At 45.4% G+C, this 26,715-nt stretch overlaps 3 protein-coding genes across 4 annotated transcripts in view; 2 read left to right on the plus strand and 1 right to left on the minus strand.

Moving 5' to 3' along the window:
• hk2 (hexokinase 2) overlaps positions 1-26,715 on the minus strand; it is a 167,005-nt gene that overhangs the window by 99,870 nt on the left and 40,420 nt on the right. The gene's annotated exons all lie outside the window — the stretch shown is intronic.
• Positions 3,606-8,753, plus strand: zgc:65851 (uncharacterized protein LOC321113 homolog). The gene is made up of 4 exons (XM_048998621.1): positions 3,606-4,513; positions 6,023-6,340; positions 6,749-6,873; positions 7,010-8,753. Exons 1-4 carry the CDS (start codon positions 3,767-3,769, stop codon positions 7,344-7,346), a joined length of 1,527 nt encoding a protein of 508 aa, XP_048854578.1. The 5' UTR covers positions 3,606-3,766; the 3' UTR covers positions 7,347-8,753.
• On the plus strand, positions 14,680-26,617 carry cds2 (CDP-diacylglycerol synthase (phosphatidate cytidylyltransferase) 2). 2 transcript variants are annotated; one of them, XM_048998623.1, is made up of 13 exons: positions 14,680-14,954; positions 19,297-19,439; positions 19,699-19,795; positions 20,012-20,109; positions 20,687-20,826; positions 21,744-21,802; positions 21,889-21,971; positions 22,056-22,143; positions 22,219-22,287; positions 22,382-22,534; positions 22,699-22,818; positions 23,018-23,121; positions 23,275-26,617. In XM_048998623.1, the coding sequence occupies exons 1-13, from the start codon at positions 14,892-14,894 to the stop codon at positions 23,405-23,407; spliced, it is 1,350 nt and encodes a 449-aa protein (XP_048854580.1). In that variant the 5' UTR covers positions 14,680-14,891; the 3' UTR covers positions 23,408-26,617. The 2 variants fall into 2 exon arrangements, with proteins under 2 accessions (XP_048854580.1, XP_048854581.1); XM_048998624.1 differs by having other exon boundaries at positions 14,692-14,823.

The following is a 26,715-nucleotide window of genomic DNA, read 5'->3' on the forward strand; positions in this document are numbered from 1 at the left end:
TACTCCCACAGGTTTTCAGACACTATGTGAAGGAAACAGGATTAAAGGGCCATGAACTGAAAATGAGACACAGAGGATGAAACAGAATAGTGTTGAAAGATATGAGGAATACTAATGGGATAAACGGCTGAGTGTTACAAACCATGATAGAGCAGAAACGGACAAAATTAGGCTCCGTATCAGACCGGGTTATGTGGTGTGGAGGTGAGGCAAAGTGTGTAACACACAAAGTGCACACTGGAAGTTGCAGGAGAGAAGGGTATAGCTGACATTGCAGAGCCATGGGGGGCACAGCCCTATAAAAAGGTGCGGGTGGGGTAATACTCTTCATAGCAAGGAGAAGAAGGTAAACCTAGACCAATGAGGGAGAGGTTTTATGAGCAGGCAGGGAATCATGTTACTCAGCTTTAATTAGGCCTGAAGAGGGTAAGCGGAGAGGCAGGGGCGTCAGTGAAGAATCACACAAACCAGGCATAAATGACAAAAAAAGGCTGGAGAAGGATGACATCAAGAACATATGAGTGACATTCAAGCACAATCTTTACCATAATAATGTCAAAGGTACATGAGTATTTTCTGCACTAAAAATAATAAAATGTCTGTACTCTTATGTGTATTATTTGTCTGATTATTAATTGCCATGGAATGGGACAATTGAATGTGGGTGTTGTCCCTGAATTTTATTTAAGAATGTTAACCTCTTAAATCATGCAGACATCAAAGTTTGACTTCTCAAATAATGTGTTGTGAACATTCGTGCGATTTCCTTGTGAATGCTTTTAGACATCAAAGTAAATGGGCTAAGAACGCATGTTAGATAATGGGATTTTTTTTTTACATGTATGGTTAAGTCTCGTTGGTACGAGTAAATCAGACGGTCTCTTGCTGACAAGTCATGCTAGTTTACAGTCACATGACACATATGGCATGCAGACAGATTCTTGCACTGGTAGATGAGTTTTACACGCGACCAAGCAGGCAGCTTCATGCTAAGGATTCCGTTACACCCTAACAGGAAACAGAGAGCTCCCTTTAAACATAACGATATGAATCAGGTGTGGGAAAGATGACAGCAAAACGAATTGTTCCTCTGAGTTTAAGACCTGATCCAGAGATGAAAATAGCTACCTGGGGATTAAGAGGCATTCCTGCAGGAACATGAGTCAGGAGACCGTTCGCTTAGCCTGTCCAGCCTGCAACTTCGCAAACGTGGGCGTGTGCGATTGCTCTTGAGTTGCTACACTCTGCTAGGTGCTTTCTCTTTATTGTTTTAATTAAGTATGACTGCATTTAATTATACTCATATTTCTCTGACCTTACAATAATGCTGGTTAAAATACTAGCCAGCAGGACTCATAAATACTAATTGAAAACAGACATGAAGAACAAATATTACCTTAGATAAAATTTTTACAAACGTGTTCCACAGTGCATCAGTTATTTATTCCAGTAAAGCTATTTACTCTTGCCTTCCATATTAATATCCTCGAGGTTTAATCCTATAAATCTTCAGTCGGCAATGTAAACTTCCCCGTCGCGTAGCGCCTAGGGATAGATATTTTATGGCTTATAATGCCATCTAGTGGTGAGTGGTAGAGGAGTACGCTCATCATTTACTGTATGTTATCAGTATCTTTGATTTGGGCTCTTAAGTATTAAAATCACAAAGAAATGATTCACCTAATCTTCAAGTCACATTTAGGCACTTTGTAGGTCTTTATGTCATTTGTGCTAAAGCAATGTCTTCTCCATTCCCATCTCATTACTATCAAACCCTGTTTCAGAATTTGTTATGTAGACCTAACTTCCATGTACGAGCCTGTTACAACGTAAAGCAAAATGCGTTACAAGTCCAATTGTACAGTTAGGTACAGAACAATCTTCGTTATATAAGTATTCACGCTGTTTTAGGGGTTTTTCAGAACTTCTTCCCGACCAATTCCATACACCTTTAAACACTGTAAGGATGAAATACGCGGGTTAAATAAAGACCGTCATTGCGGGGCTTCAGTGAGGTTTTACTATAAAAGGTGAAGGCATTTGATAAAAATGCTACCAATGGAATTGTTTAAAATACAAGATAATAAGTAATTAACTAATAAATAAACTAGACAGACAGGAGTCTCCATATATATCTATAAACATATATATGCCTACACTTCTCCGGGGAATTATCCATTACTGCAGGTGCATTCAGTGCAAGAAAAAACCCAAATCGGTAACCCCCAGTGTTCATGCAATTTAAGTCGAATATGTTATCGGCATTCACATAGGTTTAAATAGGCTAATTGCAACGGATCCAACACTGTCACATACATAATTATTGACAATACAATAAGCTTCAGTGAATGAAAAATTACAAGGATTTATTCTGATAAATTAATTAGATAGTAGCATACAAAAACCGGCGCAAACATACGTTTCCTCATCTGATGTCTCTAAAAAACCAGGATATATTTTAACTGCCAAGCAAACATTGTCCTTTTGTCGGCCACATAAAACTGTTATCTGTTTTTTTTTTTTTTTTGCTTGTTTCAGGATGTTAACCGTATAGCGGAATGAGACATATAAAGGAGTCAGACATTACCGCAGAGACACCAGGTTCAGTTCACGTTTGGGTGTTAACGATATAAAATGGACAGGCTGTCTGCGCGGTCCCGGCGTCCGCAGGGTCTTTAGCCTTTTCAGTGCGGAATCAACGCGAGGATCAGAGGCTCTCCCTGCTTTTCATCCGCCCGACGCAACGTGGCGATTCGCACACCGTAACAATCTCAATGTTCCGGTTCGTAGTGTTTTATTCGAGGGAATTTATCTTTGCTGAACTTCCTCACCTATTAAATCACCTAATGGTCAGCTGAGGACGCGGAGGCCACGTTATCTGATGTGCAGGGTCAGGGAGTGCGGGCCGCAAAGCTCATTCTGTATTCCGATATTGCGGAGCCGGCACGACAGATTCTCTAGTCTCTGCAATACAGCACGCACATCTAGGGGGGAAGCGGCCCTCCACCCGCGTCGACCTCTTTAGGGTAACCAGTCCATGATCCGTCTCAGTGGCGCATATATAGCCTATATATAATAACGGAGAAGGCGTCTTTTGTAGATGAATGTTAGAGAACCCAGCGTTCATTAAGCCAAAAGCGAATGAATGATACTTTGTATAATTAAAAACAAATAAATAAATAGGGCCAATACACAATTGAAAATTTGTTTACTGATAGGCTAATTCTGCAATAATTGTACAATTAATTTTGTTTCCTCTCAAACCGTCTATTGTAAATCATGGGGCGTCTACATATCGCAGCTACCACCCACCATCATGAGTGCACATGAAAAAGTCAGAAACAATTACTTTTTGGGCGGGGGGGGGGGTATTCATCTGAGTTCCCGCACTAAATTTCTATCAATTATATATGCAAGTTATTACACGACAGGCGATTACTTCAGTTTTTGCTTATGGAAACGAATTGATACAACTAAAGGCGGAGAAGGTGGGCGTTTAACCCCGAGGGAATCTAGCTTTTCTGCACAAACTTGCAAGTTTCCCTGTCTCTGCTGCGGCCACTGCGTCAAATGACGCCGGCGTCCTCCGGCTTTAAAATGCGCCGTCCTGCTCAGACCGCACTCGCTTCTCTCAGCCTCCTTCTCTCCCGCATACATACCGCGCGCACACACACGCACGCACATACACGCACAGACACACACGACCACTGATAACAGACCACTCTGCAGCAGGTGAAGAGCACTCCGGTGATCGTTCCTTTTCAAGATGAGTTATTCTAGTGACATGTACTCCAGCAGCTCCTATCGGAAGATCTTCGGCGATGCTCCTCGGATGTCAGGACGCATATCATTGAGCAGCAGCCCGTCCCGTAGCTCGGCGACATACCGCTCTAGCTCCCAGCTTCGTGGCTATGGCTCCGCGCCTACAATGCTGCCCTCCAGTTACCGCAGCAAGCTGGGCGCCGGTCGCAGCGGGTTCTCCTGTCTGCCGGAATCCATTGACTTGTCGCAATCCACGGCCATCACCAATGAGCTGAAGATAATTCGCACGAACGAAAAGGAGCAGCTGCAGGGCCTTAACGATCGCTTTGTCACCTTCATCGAGAAAGTACACAACCTAGAACAGCAGAACAAGGTGCTTGAGGCAGAGGTCACCCTGCTGCGCCAGCGCCACTCGGAGCCGTCACGTCTGCATGATCTGTACGAACAGGAGATACGAGAGCTCAGGGCGAGGGTGGAGGAGCTTACCCACGAAAAGAGCCAGATGCACCTTGACTGTGTGCAGATGAAGGAGGCGCTGGATCGGGTGAAGGAGAAGCTGGAAGAGGAGGCGAAACTCCGTGAAGAAGCCGAGGGCACCCTCAAGGGGTATCGCAAGGACGTGGACGACGCCACCCTTTCACGCCTGGAGCTCGAGAAGAAAGTCGAGTCATTGCTGGATGAGATCGCGTTCCTCAGGAAAGTTCATGAGGAGGAGCTGCAAGAGTTGCAGGCATCTTTGCAAGCCTCACAGGTGCGGAAATTCACCATCATCGCTCATAACCGTCATCCAAAAAAAAAAAAACCCATAATACCATTACACGATAATGTATTCCCAATAGAGCACTAATGAGAGCACCCAGCGTTCCTTCAGAAGGTGAAGATAAAATATAAAAACTATCCGTAAGTTTGTGCTTCGACGTCTCCTGCAGCAGCAGTAACAATCCCGACCCTGCAAAGACAATCATGCAGGGGCAAACATTTTACATATAAAGATATAAACGCAGTATGACAAAAACACAAGACGTTTGGAAACTGGTGTGCAGCTGTCTTAATAGAAAATAATAATAATAATTTCCACCATCTTATCTTTAATGACTATTGACTCACCACCTCGGGCTATACCGTAACTTTCCGCAGTGTCGTAGTTGGGGGCTCTTTCTTCTCATATAATCTGTGTTTTTACTTATATGCATTATTAATAATGCCACAAACCCGTGTTAAGCACTTTATTTTAATGAAGTGAGCGACATGTACTCGTTCATTTGCCTTCGGGGTAGGAGGAAGAAATGACCGGGTCTGGAGTTCGAGTAACCGACGCGCCGCAAAGCGCATTTTCTAGGTGTGGCTCAGGGTTTGGGGCAAAGCGTCCTTCAGGAGCGCGCATTAAGATCAGCGAGGGGCTGTTAACCTCTGCTCAGCTCGGATAAAGTCAATTAAATCGTTTTAACAGAACTTTAAAATGGTGCGTAGATTCAGAATAGGCACTTGAGGCAACATTAATCTAAATGTATCATATATTGCTCACGCCGATCATTAATATAAGATTTTCGATAATCATTCTTTGATTTATAATTTATTGAGGACGAACAAATTTAACTTGTATAAAAGTAGGTCGCCCACAAGGATAACTTTTATTTAATCAAAATACTGAATTTGTATTTTGCAGTTCCCATTATAAACAAAGCAGAAATGATTGTTAATAAATGCATGGTTATGGATTTTAGAGAAGAACAGGTTTAGAAAAAAAGAAGCACTAGGGGTGTGAAATCCTGGCGTATTGACGAAGTCAGCAAAATGTTGCTTATCCAGCCCTTGATGCCAAGTCAGCTGTTGATGTGTGGCCCCAGCTTCCCCCCAGGGGCCCCATAATTTGCAGTTTCTCTGCGGACTAAGAACTTGAGCAACAAGCAGTGCTTCATCGATTTTTTAACATCTGTATTTTTTTTTTACATCCTTCAGATTCTTCAGATTAAGTTAATTTATGCCTCCTTCTTGTACACTATTGAGCCAAATTGTGGAAACACCTTGCATTTTCGGCATTATGCTTTACAAATTACTACACAAATATTGGCAGTAATGTTTATAAACAATCAAAGAATGTTTACAAATATCATGCACTGGATGATTAAATAAGTAACTGGAGTAACTGGAATAAAGTTCTGCAATCTCTATAGAATTGGAAGTGTTTCTGCAATTTTGGCCACTAGTACCACTGTGCTTGCACTCAGCCCCCAGTCTGACCTCTAGTACTCTCTACCAGGTGTCTGTGGAGATGGACGTGAGCAAGCCCGACCTGGCAGTGGCGCTGAGGGACATCCGGGCCCAGTACGAAGCCCTTTCCTCTCGGAACCAGCAGCAGGCTGAGGAATGGTACCGCTCCAAGTTCGCCAGCGTGACCGAGGCTGCGGCCCGTAACTCGGATGTGGTCAAGCAGACGAAGGAGGAGCTGAGCGAGTACCGGAGACAGGTTCAGGCCCGTACCCTGGAGGTGGAGGCCCTTAGGGGCCACAACGAGGCTCTGGAGAGGCAGCTTGCTGAAATGGAGGATCGCCACAGTGGCGAGATCGGAGAGCTGCAGGTCTGTGCATTTCAGTGGGGTTTGGCTGGATATGGGCCACGTGGTGGGATATTAATGTCCAAGCTGACGAACACTTCCACAACAGGCCAGCAGATGGCATAGTGATTAAAGTCCACCTTGACTGAGTCCCAGGGACTCTGCTGTAGTAACCATGAGAACGGTGCTTAAGCTGAGTAACACTAGTGAAAATACAGCTGTAAAAAAAGGGTAAAATCCCAAGTCATTGCAGAACCTGAGAGATTTATAAAGTAAAAAAAAACACATTAACAGAGAACAGGTGGTGCAGAAGACTGATTGGTCTGTTAACACAAAAGACTATGTGACTATTTAGGGAAGCCGGTGAGTGACTGAAATCAGTGGCTTGGTCCTGCTTCTGGTGATGTGTCTGCATGTATCCGCAACCCTCAGGACACCATCCAGCAGCTGGAAACTGCCCTGCGCAACACCAAAGGTGAGATGTCTCGCCACCTGCGTGAGTACCAGGACCTCCTCAACGTGAAAATGGCCCTGGACATCGAAATTGCCGCCTACAGGTTTGTCACATGGGTTGTTCCAGGGAAGAGATGTAAACTGGGTTTACTGATGCTAATGAATCTGGTCTGACATAACGACCAGTTCACTGAGCTCCTCTGCATCACTAGCTGATTCTCTCTGGTTCTCTTTCTTCAGGAAGCTGCTGGAGGGAGAGGAGTGCCGGATGAGTAACGTCGGCGGGGCCATGATCATGTCGGGCTTTAGCCACTCTGCCGCCCGCTCCTACGTCCTGAGTACCGCCGCCACCTACAGGAAGATGGGCAGCAAGGCAGAGGAGGAAGAAGAAGAGGAAGAGGAAGGGGAGGAGGAAGAGGAGAAGGAAGAAGAGGAGGAGGGGGAGGAGGAGGAGGAGGAAGGAGAGGGTGAGGAAGGCGAGGAGCAAGAAGAAGCTGAAGAGGAAGAAGAGCCGGAGCAGGAAGAAGAAAAAGATGAAAAGAAGGGAGCATCTGTGAAGAAGGGAAGCAAGAGCTAAACATGCTGAGTCACTGTCTGTGTCCAGCAACACGCTCTGCTCTCCATCCACATTCCATAGCATCTGATCCCTAATCTCCATCCTACAGACACACATACACACACTTGTCCCGTCAGTTTCTTTCCATATGCTTTGCTTTCTGGGACAGAGTCAGCTGCCAGTTACTCGCATCAGGCTATAAAGTGACCAGTGCTAATTTCAAAAACCAGATCACAGTAAAACTAACATGCAATCACCACAACACACACACACCTTTCCTTAGAATTAGCATTTGCAAATGTAGCACATGACCACAGTCGTTGTGTTCTCATGATGGTGGTGTGGTCACACCGTGAGGTCAGGACCGACAGCATGAGCGCACGCTTGTTAGGTTCCGATGTTTGAATCTGAGGAAAGGTTTTGGCCGGCTGGGTAGCACCCGGATTCTGTACCCCAGAGTTATGGTGCTGATTAATGCAGAGGCACTGAAAACTTGCGTTACTGAGCCAAAGCAGGCAGCAAACCAACACCTTCCGCAGCACACTTAGACACATCGTGGGACAAAATCGCAGCTGGTGTCCTGCATGTCTCCCCCCTCGGCTTTACTCACCGGGTGAAGGTATAGGATAGTCCAGCCATTGCTCTTTTTCTTTCCAACACATGGCAAAGTTATCATCTCGCCCATCTTTTCTTACTTTGCCTGTTTAACTACGCTAACCTCGGTCAAAGCATGGCGAAAAACAAAATAGATTAATATTGACAAGAGCAGAGACAGAAGCCGAAGTTGCTTCCTGGGGAATGAATAACCAGCAGGGAATGAAAACGTAGAAAAGATAATTTGCTACTTATCATTCTGCGCCTTTTATGTTCCAGTTAAAAATATCACTCCTTGATTGATTCACTTATCTTAACTAAATCTCAGCTGAAGCAGCTTCTCCTCCTTAACGTTCATCTTTGGGAAGACAGACTGGAGCTGTTCTGCCTGATAGGAGGCCAAAGCAGCCCTTCAGTGTCGACTGCAGTAGGGTGTGGGGGGGGCATGTATCTCTGTTTGGGGGAGTGACTTACTGTTCACGTTTTCCGGGCGCGACGTTTGTGGTTTGCTTCGGACAGGTCAAAGGTCGTCTGGGGCTGACAGGGATGGCACTCTTTTCCGGGGCTGCGTCTGACTCTCACATGGGTGCCGTTTGCTGTGGAAGGGGCGGTTCCTGCAGTGAGTCACACAAAGCTAGCCTGATGTAGTGGGGGTGAGAATTAAGAAGAGAAGAATATGAGATGGGCTGAGAAGAAACACCAGTGCAAATATCTCATTTCAGCAAAATTTGGATGGTAGTAAATCGGTCTTTATAGCAGTGCTACTTCACCTGGTCCCCCTGTGGACTGGGCTGAGAAACACTGTACTGGAGAGAGTGAAAGGGGGCGGGGGGGGGGGGGAGACACAGAAATAGAGAGAGAAGGGGAGAGAACAGAGCCTTAAGATTAAATGCACAGGACAAGCACATGAGCCGACAAATGGAGGAAAGAGCGACAGGCCCCTGATCTGTAGATGTTGATGAGTGAATCAGTCAACAGGCAGTGAATGCATGACCTAACTCTGGGTGCTTAAGAAGCAGTAGGGAAGAGAGTGGGATTGCCCATTGCTGACTGCCGTAACCACGAAGAGTGACAGCAACTCAGTCTTCACGCAGAGGCAGCGCGGGGGTGTCAACACTTACTGGCCTTACTGGTCTTAATGGTCAGCTACTGTGACTGTGTGTGTTGGAACCCATGCAATGGTATTTCCAAAAAAAGCTAAATAAAGCCATTTATTAACCAAAAACTCTGTGGCACCATGGTGATCATCCTCATTTGTGTTCTCATTGTCAAGGACACTGTTAATTCAGCAGTTTTGTGAGTGCTTATTTCGGGGACGAGGGGTGAAAAGATCTAAGACAGAAAGAAAAGCCATTGTCTTTTTGTGAAATCACTAACATGCTGTACTCACTACTTACTAGTGAAGTAATTTAAATTTAAATGCCTGAATTTAAATCTAAATTACTTCAGTTTAATTTGAGTCATTCTGACTGTCCTTGTCCCTTTAGCATAACTGAATCTAACATTCCATCCCCACTCAGAAGGAAAAAACGATTGTCTCAATGCAAAATCTCATTTTTGCATTGCATTCCGCACATAACAGAAGAAATGGCCTCAACACTGCAAACAGCATCTTAATATCAATATTCAGAAATGGATACAGTAAAGGGACCAGACTGAGCTGGCTTTTCCAGCAGTGTTTGTCCATTTCTCTGTCCACCTCTCCAAAGAGGAACTCAGAGGTGAGATAGTGGCCGAGTGCGATTTCAGGGGCTGCATAATTCAAAGGACGTGGTCTGTGAAGGTGAAACCTTTGTGGGCTGCGTTCTGTGAAGGTTGATCAGAAAGCTCGGTCAAATGGGACAGTCTGGCCTCCGGATAACTTCCTATTTGCATCACCAGCTGTACCCACCCTTACCCTTGCCTCACAAAGCACCACTCCTATTGCCTAGCTGGGACACACCCACTTTACCTCTACACAATGAATCTTGGGATATGTTGGGCTGTGAAGAATCCATTGGTGCATCCTTTGTGACTCTGCAAAAGAAGGACGCATTTCCAGACTGCATTTGAAGGAGCCTTGTCGCAGTGCTGTGACACATTCGGTCTTCAAATGCAGCCTTTGAAGGAGGCAGCCCCAGAATTCGGCCACAGCCAGTGCCTGGCTGGATAGGGGAAGCCACGATCACGCAGACAGCAGTGGCACATCTTCACAAGCATCCTAGCGAGGCAGAGAAAGGGGACACGGGTTGTTCTCATTATTATCGCAGCTGAGATTAGACTCTAAGGGCTCTGACATTGCTCACATCCTCTGTGTCCGCTACAAAAACAGGATGTTTGATTAATGTAATGAGCAGTTACCAGGCAGCTGATCCGAGCCTGAACACCAACACTGACAGCAAAGCAGCGCTGTGCTGAAGTTGGGCGTCACGCAGTCCAGTGTTCGTGACGGCGGTTTCGTTTCCAGCGGGAGGGACTGTCCAGACTTTGGCCGTCCTTGGGGCTCCCAGAGACACAGGTGTTGGCAGGCACAGAAAGCAATTTTGCCTGCCAGTCTGTGATTATTATTGCCCGGAGAATCACTCTAATTACAAGATGTAGGATTACCATCGGCCATAGTGGGTGGATTTATGATTTTAATTATGGCAAAGTGGGAGGTGGGGATGGGGGGCAGAGCAATAATTTTTGGAAGGATAAATCTGCTGATGAGGGTCACCACCAGCCCACCACCACCAAGTGAACATCTGATCTTCTAAAAACGTGAGGGAAACAGCTGAGGTTTTATGTAGCATGTTTCAAACAAAGAGATGCATAAATACCAGTAAATCAGCATGCAGGCCTTTCCCTGGACATGCTTACAGAGAATAGCTGAAAGCTCTTATTCCTGTGAACTCTTAACGATGCACCACGATCAGTGATCCAGCTATACAGGCCAAACATCAACCCTATTTCCCCTGTGTCTGGATCCTCAGTAAGACATTCCAAGCAGTCATGGTCTGTCTCTGAGTGCCTTGAGCGGACAGACAATTAACAAAATGGCATCTGCCTGTGACATTGGTACACAAACAAAGCCTGAGAGACAGGAAAGAGAAAATGGGATTCAGGAAAGGCTTTTATTGTGCTGCCAACTTCATGGAGGTCAAGGATGCAGAATTAATCAGATCAACAATCACGTTTTCACTGCTCCTCTGGGAAATTCTTTTTGTAGATAAGCTACCGAAGCCATTTTTATCTGGAGGTCCATAAAATTGCCCCCACCCATATGCAAATCTCTGGCATCCTCCCTAAACTCGTGAAGACAAACTGGAGTAAGAGCATCCCAGACAGGTGCCAGTCTGACCTGACCAAAGAAGACAGCGTAAACTGAACAAGTACCCACCCCACACCCCAAAGGAAATAAACTTATGATGCTTTCTGTGAAATTATAATATTAACTTGATGACATTTGTAATGTATATGTATGCATATATTATACAGTCTCCCCTTTAGTCTGCTATGCATTGTGGCCTGGGATAGTGGTACTGTCTCATTGATACTGACTCTGGAGTACTCACACTGTGGTTCAGTCTCAGCAATACTGGCTCTGGAGTACTCACACTGTGGTACAGTCTCACCAATACTGGTTCTGGAGTGCTCACTCTCTGGTACAGTCTCACCAATACTGGCTCTGGAGTACTCACTCTGTAGTATGTTCTCATCGATACTGACTCTGGAGTACTCACTCTGTGGTACAGTCTCGCCAATACAGACTCTGGAGTACTCACACTGTGGTACAGTCTCACAAATACTGGCTCTGGAGTACTCACTCTGTGGTATGTTCTCATCGATACTGACTCTGGAGTACTCACTCTGTGGTACAGTCTCACCAATACAGACTTTGGAGTACTCACTCTGTGGTACAGTCTCACCAATACTGACAATGGAGTACTGACTGAATGGGCTTTGAAGGCATTTATTCACAAATGGAAAACTATTATAAATTTTGTTATTTATTTAAGTAAAGCACGACTGTGCAGAATGCAGTTTCAAGCCACTAAAAATCTCCTTTGTTTCATTCATGAATGGTGAGAAGGGTAAGATGAAAGGACAATGGGTCACATAAACCAGACCGATACAGCTGATGACTCCTTTTTTCTCATCTGCTTTACCATTCGTTGTCCTTTTCTCTGCACTCTGCTCCTCTCCTCTGTCTCTCTATCCTTCCCCCTGACTCTGGCATTTCCCTCTCATTTGTACTCATTCCTCTTCAAAGTAAAACTCTATGACATCTGTCCCATTTTTCTGAATTCCCTCAGCATCTCCCTTCCCCTCTCCCACCCTCTCTATCTCTCCCTCTCCCACCCTCCCTCTCCCTCTCTCACCCTCCCTCTCTCTCTCTCCGTGATGGCACTCACCTCCTGCTATATATAGACTTCTGCATTGCAGATGTCCCACAGCCCAGTACCCCGTAGCTCTGTCAGAGTGGCTCCCTCCTGCAGCTGAGAGCCAGCCCTTCTCACAGTGGAGGCCACCGTCTCTCAGAGCGACGGACACATTGGAGTGCGGCAAAGTGAAAATCGCAGTCTGGTCATTCGGACACGGCATGGCTGACTCTGCCGGAAGGACTGAGCCTCATCAGGTCAAACATGAAGGCCCTTGCATATGGGATCACGTACTGTCAGGTCATTGCAGACTTTGGGCGTGCATTGTACAAAAAAACAACCTTCAACAACAATGTCAAAAATCAATTTTTCCAACAAGTTACCAAAGGGCATGCTTGGAAATGACAAACGTCACATGTTTATTGCTGCATAACATAAGTCTTGTAGCTGTACTATCCCAGCTAAGTTAATGTTATCAGCTGAAGGAATTACAGTGGGCAATTAAAAACAGTGAGCACTGGGCGTTGCATGTCCCACAGTCTATCTCACCCTAAGAAGGATGAGAGGACACAGATGAAGAGCTACATTCTGCCACAGGGAAGGTCAGGGTTCACTGGCAGTGAAATGGCATGTGTCAGTTTTATCTGCAGCAGGGTCAGGTTTAAGGCATTTAGGGAAATGAAAAGATTCCATCAGTTCAAACTGCCAGTTCATATACAGCTAAATGATTAAGGAGACTCTAAAATATTGGCAGGAAGTACCTTACCTCTTTGCTGGACATTATGTTTAACAAAAGAACATAGATTCTTTTACACGTGTAAGTTTCAATGGAGAAATGTTCAGGGTTACACAAAATATCCTCTCTCGGAATGCTGAAGTCATGTGGAGCAGAGTGTGGCACTTCATACTGGAAAACGCACCAACGGACGCAAGTCTTTAGGAATAGTGCCGGAATGTTCCCAACGGAGCCATGAAGAATCGGTTCTGTACCTCTGTGATGCCACAGTGCGGCTTTGTAACAATATACAGCACAAATTCAAAATCCTTTGCTTGAGTGTAAAAACCATACATGAGGCCAGAGGTCTCTCTGGTTTATGCACACAAAATTATACTGTCCAAGTATGTATGGTTCTTTTGGTAATAAGATTGTGTCCTCAGCATAATCGTCTATCCATCCATCCATCCATTTCCCAAACCGCTTATCCTACTGGGTTGCGGGGGGTCCGAAGCCTATCCCGGAAGCAATGGGCACGAGGCAGGGAACAACCCAGGATGGGGGGCCAGCCCATCGCAGGGCACACTCACACACCATTCACTCACACATGCACACCTCAGCATAATCAGTAATACTTAAAAGGTATAATGTTATTCCTTTTTTTAATCGTTATCAAAATATATTGTATGTTGTATTACTGCAATTATCGTGAATCGTCATTGATTTGACTAATTCGTTTGATGTTGGAATTGTATTCGGACTCGTGATAATATCGAGTAGTCTCCTTATAATTACACTACCGTAATTGACAGGTTGTCTACCAATGGTGAAGCGAGTTTGTGCGCGTTTGCTGACCCCTGCTGTTTAAAACCCGTAACTAACATCCTCAATTTTTGCAACTACTTTTTTTTTTAATTGTAACTATCCATCCAAACTCTATATACATTTGTTCTATGCGGGGTCGAGGAGGTCCGGAGCCAATCCCGGCACTAACCTTTGTTGAAATTGTTCATTGTGGTCAATTATAGATTTACTAAATTAAAAGTAAATCAGTAATAATTATACATTGTACATATTAAGTACCACATTCATATTAAACCGATTTAAGATTTTCGTGTCAATATGACGAATATGTTGGCTTATTGAGTATAAGTACATTAATAATTAAACAAATTGAAACGTAACCTTTTTTGTCTATGTTATTTCATTTTCGAAAATACTTGACTGAGTATTTTAGAATACTTCACAAAACGATATATGTTTCCGTGCAAGCAGATAGCGAACGCTTGTATGGGAGAAATGTTAATATTTCCCAATTCATGGAAATAGTGTAGGCAAGGTGGCCTACAGCTGGTTACATTCTGCAAACAGCGTTATTTCTAACTCAGACAAGTTTTACTGAAAATCCACATCCTTTGCATATTTACTTAATTAGCACGTGTGCAAAAAAAATCACAAATACTGAAACAATATCTAAAATTTAACCTTAATTGAACGTTTTTATTATTTTAAATCATAAACATACTTAAGCTTACATTATGCTTGCAGTGTATTACATTAACGTACACAATGCTCCTTAACACTTAAATACAACCAACATAAATACCATGATAAATACCAAAAGGAGTTCAGCCGTAGGATTCCCAACTAAGCGGTCACGCGCAAGAGCTTTCCGCAGCGCGGGGACGCGCGCGGCACTGAACGGCGCAAACCTCGCGAGAGACGAGAAGTCGTCCGGAGAAACTCCGCGAACGTCCGAGCTGAGGAAGGCGGCAGACCAGGGGGACCGAGCATATAGCCGCTCAGCCAGCTGCAAACATCGGCCAGCGAGCTTTCTGAATAGCTTTAAGTACGTCGCTATCGCAGCAGTAATAACCCAGGGGCGCGGCTCTTGCTGCCTGAGTCCCAGCTGTTGCAATGACAGAGCTGCGGCACCGTGGCCCGGCGGAGACCGACTTACAAGCAGCGGAAGATTTCAGGGTAGGCGAGCGCGTCTTCTCTGTGTAACGTAAGGTTATTGATGATTGGGAAGCTGCGCAGCTGGCCATTAAAGCCGACTGGCCATCGGCCAAGTGACAGCGGGTGAAGCCGCCTCGTTCACGTTTGTCACTCCGCATTTTTTTGTTTACACAACTACTAGACAGTCAACGTTGAGGTAGCAGTTCACTAGCTGGGCGCTCGCCAGTTCACTAGTAATCCCGACTAACTGGATAACGCCCCAAAGTTTTCGCTTATTTCTTTGTTATTAGATTGAATTTGTCATTGAGTCATAGTATTTGTCATAGTTTTTAAACTTTGCGTGTTTTTTGCGTACGTTTATTCACATTGTTAATTCTGCTGGCCAGTATGTAGGAGCTAGCTATTAACTATTGTGAAACGTGTGGGTTGCGGATCAATCAGTGACATTTTTTAGACGGATAGTCTGATATCTGATCGCTGCGTCGTATTCACTTATTACAGAATTTGAGCATCTCGAATGCATTATGAATGAAGATAACGCATCTCAGTAATTTTAAATCGTGTTCTTTAACAGCTGAAATGCCATTTGTTGAAGTCTGTCCAAGTAGGTTTGCCCAAATCATGGGCCGCGCTGCGTTTCGCAGTCAGAAGGGGTGTGGGTGTCTTCCGATCTGCTTGCAAGCATGTTTCTACATATCAAGTACGTCGTCTAACCGTGCAGCCGCCGTCGCTGTGAAGTGACATGATAGCTTGCCTGTCCGGGGTGTTGTGAAATGATACTGTACATGGCCGTGTGCCTCATTCTCACTCCTCCATCGCCATTGAAAAACAACTAATTTTAGTGGGAAATGGATCGAATTGCCGATATCCGTCTCCGCGATATCGGCTTCTTACATCATAAACGTCGCTTAGGTTCACAACAGGGGTAGGAAAAAAAACATTTGCTCCGTTACCATGGTTTCGGGATAGTGACGTCAGTGGCCTCCACGGCCATTACCTTGTCTGTTTGTGATGCGACTGAGCTGTAGCTCCGTTTTAGCGCTCCTAAACATACTCGTGGGGTCTGAAATGATCAGGTTTCCTTGTTACTGTGGTCTTGATATATTGTTAGAATAGCTTGTATTGCACTATGAAATAAAACTTTGCATGATATTTTTGTAGAAGTTAATAAAGATACTGTATATTTAACTGACACCCTGTCCAGGGTTCCCCGTGATTTCAGGCTTACGAACACCCTGTAGTGGATATTGAAGTTATGAAAGATGGATGGGCGGATTGTATGTGTTTGGGAATGCATATCAACCAAGCTCAAGGCAGCCTTCCGAGGTCAGATAAGGATGTAGTGAAATCTACACTCGTTTGTTTCATTCTGTCAGCAGATGCCCAAAGTAATGTAATGTATCAGGCAGTATCCCTGAAATTTAGCCTGAAACACAATTCGGATTCAGTGTTGCAGTGTCGGGTCTTATGGTCATTTAAATATTAAAGGAGAGGAGACAAAATGTAAAATCTTGTTTAAAAAGGAAAATGATGCTTCAGTAACAAAATTCCGGATTCAGACGGAATGCATGAACCTGAAGTTTTAGCGTCGAATAGAAGAGGTTAAGTCCTCTTGATTTAATAGTACTCTTTCTGTTGCTTTTGGCTGTCCCAGTTTGTCCCAGTAAGCAGCTTGTTGCCAGTTTCTGGGTTATGTAATATCTTGTCACTCGCCTTCCGGCTTTCCCCTCGTTTAGCTCTGAGGTGGCGAAGGAGGTACCATCAGGGGATTGGGATGTTCTCCTTCTGATTTTAATTGATAAATACTGTAGGGATCCAGGCAGTCTGAAGGCCTGTTTGAGTGAGGATAGTTCTGGCTGCAGTTGGCCTTTCTGTCACTGCCTCTCTCTCTGCTTATAAGTCATTTTCCTTGGATTTTTTTAAAACCCCGAAGCAACTCCAAAAATAAACAATTTACTCTTGGTTCGTCACTTGCTCTCAAATGAAAATACTGCATGTGGCTTGATTTGGGTTTGATACTGATATGCTGGAGTCTGTGATTTCTGATGTGAAAGGGTTAAATGCCTGGTGAGTTTGTGTGTGTGTGTTTGTGTCCTGGAGCTTGTGGTTGCAATCCATTATACATGAGCATTGATAAGTAAAACCATAGAAGGAATTAGGTGGGGGTGATGATGCTTGAATGTGGCTTGTACAGTCAGAGATTCAGATTCCCGATCCTCCTTGTGGATGGTGTAGGAGGTACTAAAAGGCATTTTAGCCAAAGATGAAGAATCCCACCATTTTCCATCTAGCTTGTCGGGTCGTTCATTGTGAGTGTTTATTTTGCCTTGCAAATTGACCCATCTCCTTGCTCCCTTAGCAGGTCACTGCTGCACAGAAAATTTGAATACTTTTAAATGTAGTAACTTGAATCCTTTCAGCTGCTGATCATTGATGGCTCTCTGTTTTTAAAGGGTGTTCCTCTGAGGCGATGCCCCCTAGTGTTCTGACAGTGCTTCTGCAGTCCTGTGTGCTGCAGAATTAAGGTCGCCCGCGTGTTTCCTATTGGCTGATGAGAATGGTGGGATTTGCGGAAGCTGACCTTGTCTGTCTTCCAGAGCGAGATTCCTAATTTAGTGATGGATTCCTAATTTAGTTCTTTAAATAGAAGGTGCATGTTGTGAGATGTCGAGTGGAGCAGATGTGTGTGAGGGGAGCCATTTACCTCGCCGCAGAGCGGGAATCCTGCCGGCTGCAGCCCTCTGCATCCACTTTCCTGCAGGAAGCAGTCTTCTCTCCAAATAGTCTTGTATTTGGTTTGTTTTTAATCCCAACATCCTGAGTGACAGGATATGGTCTCCATGGCCTAGAGGTCTCCTCGCTTGGATGATGCGTGTGTGTGCGTGTGCGCGTGTGTGTGTGTGTGTGTGTTCGTAGGAGGGATGTTAGAATCAGCAGAGTGCATGTTAATCTGTGGGTATCAGTGACAGGTCTGCTGCTGATGAACACGCAGCATGTTATTCGATCCGGTTACTGAAAAAGGGTAGAGATGCAGTCGGGGGGGGGGGGTACAAACGCTGCTGCTAGTGATGTCAGCCCCCCTGGGCTGGTGCCATGCCCAGAGTAATTAAATAATTAATTACATTGTGGAGACAGTTTTCTGTTCAGATAGACCAATATTTGGACTCCGCCCCCTAAGTTCTGTTTGTGAATTGCCTATTTTCATTCAGTTATTTGATAATGAAGAAGAGCACATTCTTGATTTTTTTATATATATATATATATATATATATATATATATATATATATATATATATATATATATATATATATATATATATATATGTAACATGGCTCCTGGTACTTATTAAAAAGTTTGATGCAAATAGCATTAATCCCTTTTGAGAAAATATGATTAATTTAATTTTTTTTTAATTGTTGTTTGTGCACTAATATGAAACATGAACTGATCACGTTCATTGAACACCGACATAAATTCAGGAAGACAGATCAGGTTTAAATTCAGTAAACATCATTTGAAGGATCTTATACGTAGTATAAATTTCAGCTAAATCCATTATGAACCAAGCCATTGGTGAGTTCGTGTGTCGGTTCAGAATAGTTTTAAACATTCTTCAAAGAAAAACTATTGGGTTTACAGTTTTATGATTTTGCATATGTTTATTGCTATAAAGATTTGTCTTTTATACATTTAGTTTTCATGAAAACCCATGACATGACCTGCAAGGTTCTCTTAATTGTGTTTATGGTCACCTGAAGTACAGCAGCTTGTTTGTGGATTTTTTTCACCTTGCACTGCTTCTGTCTCACACACACAGGTGTAACTGGCTCAAATTTGGCCTCTTGTTTCAGTTGTGGGAGCTATATTTTAGGCATGTGGTTTTCTGCTGTAGGTGGAGGGCGTTAGAGTCAGAACAGTTCAAGGTAAACAGGTGCACTCCCCCCACCCAACCCCCCACCCTGAAAACGTGAAGAGCCTGTTTTCACTATGCGGTCTCCCTCAGACACTGCAGTGCATTTCATACTTGTGAAAAGTAAGTAAATCTAAGTAATATTAAGATGGGATTCCACTTTGAGCACAGCAGGCTGTCTGACAAGGATATTTCAGTTTTCTTGGGCAGGGGATGGCGAGCCCCCAGATTTAATTTCTGCTTGATCTTCCTCTACATTACGTCAGTGTTTGTCAGCCTCGTCCTTGGAGATCCTCAGACGGTCCACATTTTTGCTCTCTTCCAGCTCTCTGCCAGGCATTCCCTCCCAGCAGCTGGGAGGGACCAAAAATGTGGACTGACTTTGGGGTCCTTGAGGACCGGGATGAGGAACATTGAGTCATATGACCATCAAATCCCCCATCTGTCCCCAGGGTCTGGACAAAGATGGAGCACCTGATGGAGAAGCTCATTCGGACAGCGAGGCCAAGGGGGATATGGGGGTGCCCGATGTTCCTGCCCCCCCTGACGACACCCCGGAGGTCCTCAACAAAGCCCTCTCTGGCCTTTCGTCACGGTAACTTGGCTCATTGTGTGTGTGTGTGTGTGTGTGTGTGTGTGTGTGTGTGTGTGTGTGTGTGTGTGTGATGCCTCATTCTCTTCCTGATGACTGACCTTCTGATAAGCCATGAGCACCTGTCAGTTATCCGGTCACCTGACTGACTGGCTGCTGCATCCGACACCCTACACATGTGGCGTGACACTGCTGAGTCGGACTCGACCTGGGTTCGAGGCCGGAGGTCTCGCACTAATGCTGGGATTTTGCTGCCTTTCAGCTGGAAGAATTGGTGGGTGCGGGGCATCCTCACGCTGGCTATGATCTCCTTTTTCTTCTTCATCATCTACCTGGGCCCCATGGTGCTCATGATGATTGTGAGTGCACCCACCCTCTGACAGTGGGCAGGGTTCCATTTCAGACGGGGCTCCATAGCTGAGCTGAACTCCCTCCCCCCCCCCCCCCCCCCCCCCCAGGCCGGCCTGATCATGTCACTTTAATCCTGATCCCATATTTGCAGGCTAGCAGCCAGCGTCACTCTCCGTCTAGGTAGTGTGGCTTATGATGTATGACTTTCCCTTCACTTTAAACAGGTCCTGTGTGTGCAGATCAAATGTTTTCAAGAAATTATCACCATTGGCTACAGTGTGTATCACTCCTACCATCTACCCTGGTTTAGGACACTGAGCTGGTGAGTAACACATGCTCACACACACACACACACACCTGTCTCCTGTTTATATTCCAGCTGAATTCCTTTCATTGGCCTTGTTCACGTTTGCCCCTTTGGCTATTGACTGTTTACACTGTGAGGCAAGGCAAGTGTATTTGTGTAGGACATTTCAGACACAAGTCAATTCAAACTGCTTCCTAAAGACAGAAGAGCACGATTAAAAGACATTAAAATCACATTTAAAAGACAATAATAATAATTAGAATAATTATGATAATAAAATTGTTGACGCTAAAATAACCTAAAAGCCAAACAATCAAACAAACACGCCTTATAACGTCGTCTGCGTTTTTCAGGATCACATGACTCTGTGAAACACACAGCGATGTAAATAACTGATGATGTCAGCACGCGGCGGAAAGCTGGTACTGATTGCTGTACATCATCAATGGTGTAAATGTATGAAATGTAGCTGAAATTTGCTGGGCTCTCCTGTGAAGTCGAGTGTGTCGGAGGTGAACAGGAAGTACCATCCACTGCTGTGACTGCGCTGTCTGTCCTGGTTACCTGCACTCTTCCCCCTCTCCCCATTCAGGTACTTCCTGCTTTGCGTTAACTACTTCTTCTATGGCGAGACGGTGACTGATTACTTCTTCACCCTGGTGCAGCGGGAAGAACCGCTGCGAATCCTTAGCAAATACCATCGCTTCATCTCCTTCGCCCTCTACCTGACAGGTGAGACCTCACCCTCACCCATGCCTGCTGTGATACCGTTTTATTTTTTAATAACTTCCCCCCTCTACCTGTAGAGGGAGATCTCGCCCCAGGCTCCTTCCTGTTGACTCCTGTTTCACAATCAGCCTGAACACTAACCCAGGGCTCGCATGTACTGCTCTGCTCTCTCCCTTCCCTGTTATAATGTCTCTACCCCTGTGACACGCAGTTAGATAAATGACTGCGCCCAGTTCCCCAGCCAAATCTTCCGCATTAACAGAAGATCTTTCTTGTAGTGGTAGGTAAAGCTCCGCAATGTCAGTATGTGCCCTGATCTCTCGATATAATGGAGTCTGTCCTTCTATGGTTATTCACACAGTGCCAGGAAATTGACACCGTGACAGAGGGCTGTTTGTCACCTCCACGAACAGGAAGTGGTAAAGGGCGCTTGCATCTTGTGGCTCTGTTCTTTTCCATTTCTTGAGCGCAGGCCTGCAGCTTCCTCCGTCTAGGCAGTTCCTGCCTTTTCCCCCCTGGTTTCTGGGCCGTGAGTTTGAGAAAACTGTGTTTAGGATGAAGCTAGTTCTACCTAAATATGTTTTAGAAACATTCTCACGTTTTTCTCTTTTTCTGATTATGTTCTTTTCCAAGATTCACAAAAGTGTGTGCAGACTGACTTGCCACTCCAAGGGAAAACCACTGGGGTCAGGTTACTGGCTGCTGTCTGGCATTTACTGGCTTAATCACTTTCTCATTGGCTCCCATAGAGCCCACCCAGACTGTGAGCCTGCCCCCTGTGGGTCTGAAGGCCCTGTTTCTGCTGTCAGTCTAAGAGCCCATCCTGACCGCAGCCCCTAGTCCCGCGCGTGGAAAGGCTGCCCTACCCCCCCATCTGTGTCCGTCGTGCTCAGTCCCCCCGTTTCTCTCCCTCCTGTCAGGTTTCTGCATGTTCGTGCTGAGCCTGGTGAAGAAACACTACAGGCTGCAGTTTTACATGGTGAGTGTGGTGCTGGGGGGGGAGGGGGGTCACCATATGGTCACAGAGCGTAGCATGCAGAAGGTTGCTTGATCTGTCCCTCGCAGTTTGGCTGGACCCATGTGACCCTGCTGATTGTCGTGACCCAGTCTCACCTCATCATCCACAACCTCTTCGAGGGAATGATCTGGTAAGAGTCGGCTGTATGACACGCCACCCTCCCCAGTATGTTTGGATCTTCTGCGCGCTTCTTCAGTTTACTGGTGATCTGCAGGTTCATCGTTCCCATCTCCTGTGTCATCTGCAATGACATCATGGCCTACATGTTTGGCTTCTTCTTTGGCCGGACGCCGCTCATCAAGGTGAGGCTCCCGCAGACTCTCTGGGCCTGACGTGCCCTTGTGGGTCTCTATCTGACATCATTCTGCTTTCCTCAGCTCTCCCCGAAGAAGACCTGGGAGGGATTTGTCGGCGGCTTCTTCTCCACCGTCGTCTTTGGGATTCTGGTAAATTAGAGCGGACTGTGGTTGGATGCCACGTCTCTGCTATGTTTCAGTGATCTAACGCCCCCCCCCCCCCCCCCCCCGGCAATCCCTCCAGCTATCCTACGTCATGGCGGGCTATCGCTACTTCGTCTGCCCGGTGGAGTTCAACAGCGACTCCAACAGCTTCACCGTGTACTGTGAGCCGTCCGACCTCTTCCAGCTGCAGGAGTACGCGTTGCCTGCCGCCCTCCAGTCCCTTACCGGCTGGGTACGCACGCCACGCTCAGCGATCAGTCGCATCGCACGCCTTCGGCCTTCATGTTTAAGTCTGGAGTTTTGTGTTCTCCAGAGGCCTACAGAAGATTACACTCCCAGTGGGTTCCAAAAGGCATCTCCCTCTCTCTCTTTTTCTCTCTCTATCCCTCATTCCAGACCACCGTCCACATGTACCCCTTCCAGATCCACAGCATCGCCCTTTCTGCCTTTGCCTCCATCGTGGGTCCGTTTGGGGGCTTTTTTGCCAGCGGTTTCAAGCGAGCGTTTAAGATTAAGGTAACTGTATGTGTATTACCAGTAAATGCCCAGCAGGGGGCTCTAGTGCCCAGGTATGCCAACCTAGCACAGAGGATGGGTGAAGTGTTCTGCTGGGATACTGGGCTTTTCGGTGAAGGTACTGCAGACGGGTGCCAGTCCCGGCCCTGCTGTCCTGGGTGCTTGCTCCTCACCTTCCCCCTTCTCTCTGTCCCTGTAGGACTTTGCCAACACCATCCCCGGCCATGGTGGCATCATGGACCGCTTTGACTGCCAGTACCTGATGGCCACATTCGTCAACGTCTACATCGCCAGTTTCATCAGGTGGGTGCAGCGAGGGAATGTTCACGTCCCCATAATTTGGATTCCTCATCTGGTCACGTTGTCCTGCATGATGAAAAAGTGGCCTGTCTGAGCTCATTTCTCTCTCTCTCTCTTTTCTCTCCTCCCCCTCTTCTCATTCTACTCCATCCCCAGGGGTCCGAACCCCTCCAAAGTCATCCAGCAGCTCCTCGCCCTGCGACTGGACCAGCAGCTCCAAATTTTTAACTCTCTGAAGGCTCACCTGACGGAGAGAGGGCTGCTGCCTGCCAATGAGGTGGCGCCGTAGGTGGAGTAGGCGGAGACGGAGGGGGTGGGGCCTGCGGCTGGTAGCACTGAGGCGCAGAGGCCATCGGTGCGGGCCGTACCATTCAGCACGCGGGTTGTTGGTAATCAGTTGTACGTTTTGTCTTAGCCAAACTGTTTTCGAGCTCGGCTGCGAGGCCAGCTGTAAGTGTCATGGGTAAACAAAGGCTCGGGAAGAGCCCGTAGCAAGAGTGGGCTGTACGTGGCATTTACAGCGTGACCTCCTCCGCAGAATAGTTTCTGTTTATTAACTGTTCAATTTACTGCAATATATATTTATATGTTGGTGTGCTGAAGTTTTGTTTTGAATATTATTGAAGTAGAATATTCATCAGAAAGATTATTTGATATGTACAGGTCTCTATATACTGTTTCTGTATGTTGTTTTATATGTAGGGTAGCAGAAATCCACTCACTGACCCATGGTATATTTTTCACATGAACTGCTTTATGGAACACGCGTGTGAAAAGCTACAAGCTCACACTGAGGACCAACCGGTCGGCGTGTGCAGGTGTGGGGAGAAGAATCACAGATTCATGTGAATCCTGAGGGAAACTGGGAATTTTGTGTACGGTCCCGAGTCGAGGGTGTACACAGGCCATCGGAAAGCTCCGTGTTGTTTTAAAGTAAGTTTGAGTCCCGTGCCAAGGTCAGCAAAGTGCATTGCAGCCTTTCTAACCAGACAAACAGCGCCCCCCTCTCACCTGGAGTCTCATGGTTGACATGAGTCATTTTTGCCACGATTCTACATTGTGACATGACTGTCTGATTAGTGTCATATAATGATCTTTCAGGTATTTTCTCCGGATCCCGAAAGTCATAGGTGTTTGTTTTTGTAGGATTTTTGGGGGAAAATATGAGAAGCATGTTTGACAAACTACATACATGCCTGAACTTGGGCAAGTCCTGTGAAGATTGACTACCTGATACAGCGACTACTGTTTGGCACTCGTATCACCTGTTTTTTAATTTGTTTTAACTTTGTGTTTGCAATACTGGTTTCTAAGCAACTCTGTCCTGTCCTCCTGTTCTTGGGCTTTATGGTCCATGGGCCTTGAATTCCTTGGTTTTATCTGCTGTTTCTCTTGTTGTTGATATACGGGTTACGCTTGAACACAATGGCAATATTTTTTAAACATTTTTGCTTTGTTTTATTTCCCTGCCTGTCTGCAGATATTTTTTGAAGTGGGTCCCTATTAAGTACATACTGGCTTTTGCTCTGGGAGACTGAATGCTCCACCATTGTTTGACACCAGTGCAGTTGACTGATTTACAGGAGAATCATTGCAGCTGTGCAGGAGTGATTACTGAGTGTTTTATGGATTCAGAGGAACTAAATGGACCTGACTGCAGTGTCCAAGGAGGAGTGTGCCGTTTGGCTATTGGTCAGTGGTAAAAGGTCAAGGGTCATGGGCTGCCGGCTGCAAGAGGCAGAAGGTAATCATGGGTCCAGGGTCGTGATTTGGCCATGAAATACGCATCTCCACTCAAAGGTCTGGTTTGCTCGTCCGATAGTCAGTAATACTCAAGGGCAGTTTCGTTGGTAATAATAAATAATAATAATAATGAAACGCTTAAAATTAATTGAAACCCATTTGTTTGTCGTGGCTGCCCATGACATTGACAGCGCTGCCTGTTTTCCCCTTGCTGTGTATGTATAACCTCCATTCACTGGGAACAATCACTGGTGCGTCCTTCAAAGCCGCCGGCTGCCATTTGAAAGGGTGATTGATCTCGGTCTGATGAAAGCGCTTGTTACAGGCTTTGGTCGTGAAGTATCACTGGTGTAGGAGGATCCTTGTCAAAGTAGCAACCCCTGGCCTGATGACACTGACACCAGGCAAAAGTAGCACAGCGGGCAAATTAAAACAGTACGTGGGAGGTTCTGTGAAGCTGTGCCAAGGTGGCGGTCTGCCTCATGTTTGTCTCCCCAGCAGACCGAGCATGAATTCTGTCAGCCTGCTGGCGAACACAGGTACCCCCCGCCCCCCACTTTTTTCCAACGGTTTGAGTTTGTTTCAGAAACGTCCATGGGATCAGCTCTCCTCTGGTGTCCAATCAGGCAACCCGCTCCCTGTGTGCTCCGCCTCCGCTGATCACATGACCCTGACCAATGAGAGGGTGGCCTGTCACAGCATGGTTGTGTTTACCCTGTCAGGCTCCCATTTGTGACACGATAATAAACTCCTCTGTTGGCCTCATCATGTTGTTTTCTCTTTACCTTAATATCTAATGTGCAGCTCATGTTTTTTTTTGTTTAATTCTGCTTGCAAATGTTGTCATATCAAAATCAGCTATTTAGAGGTGAAATTGTGTAGTTTTATTAATTGTTATATAACTCATTGATGGTTTGGGTTATTGATAGAGGCCGTTTATTAATGAATGTTTACTGATGGCCATTTTTATTTGTGTTCCACAGAGTTGGCTTTGCTCTCTGTGTGCCATTAGAAATCATTTAGTTTGTCTGGCAAAGAGACGTAATACTGACCTAATGCTATTGTAATGATATTGTATACAATCACTGAGATGTGGAGAAACACATAAATAAACCCCACAAATATTTTAAAAAATAAAACCTACAGCTGTAGTAATTTCTTGCTGTGACATAGAGGTAATATTTTTCAGATTCACTATTGTAAGTTTTTTTTTTTTTTTTTAATTAGTTATATATACTGTATTTTTCTCTGTTCCTAGATGCTCCAGCAGAGGGGGCTCAGCTGTCAAATGTTACGTACTTACAACTGTTACTTGTTATGATGATAATCAGATTTTTTTTTAATTTTATGAAATACTTAGGATCTGTCGTCCTTATTCCAGTCTGCTCTGGGCTGGTTTGCTCAGAGCCCATTTTAAAGTTGGCTCTATACTTAAAGTCAAACATACAGTAAGTGGTACATGTGTTACGTACACTGGCCTGCTAGCAGCTAACAAACGGGGAACACAGTCACAAAGACATTCTATGTTAATAACACTTGTAATGTTTCCTGTATGTCTAAGAAATGTCACTGCCTCGGGTCTTTGGGCCTGCTCAAAGGTTATTATTGTAATTTTATTATTATTGTCATTATTATACTGTACTATGATGTTGCGTTTGGCATTTTTTTTGACCCTGAAACAATGCTCTTGCTCCTCCAGTAAGTGCTGTGTTGAGCTGTTAAATGGTTAATAATAAAAATAATGATCATAACTGAACCTTCTGGGGCTCTGGGTCAGTCGTCTCCTCCATGTTGTGTCTGAATTCTCTTTTTGTGACCGGCCTCCTTGCTTTTTCCAGGGCTGCGGTGAATGCT

Source organism: Brienomyrus brachyistius, chromosome 2, assembly GCF_023856365.1.
Source record: "Brienomyrus brachyistius isolate T26 chromosome 2, BBRACH_0.4, whole genome shotgun sequence".
NCBI classification, from domain to species: Eukaryota; Metazoa; Chordata; class Actinopteri; order Osteoglossiformes; family Mormyridae; genus Brienomyrus; species Brienomyrus brachyistius.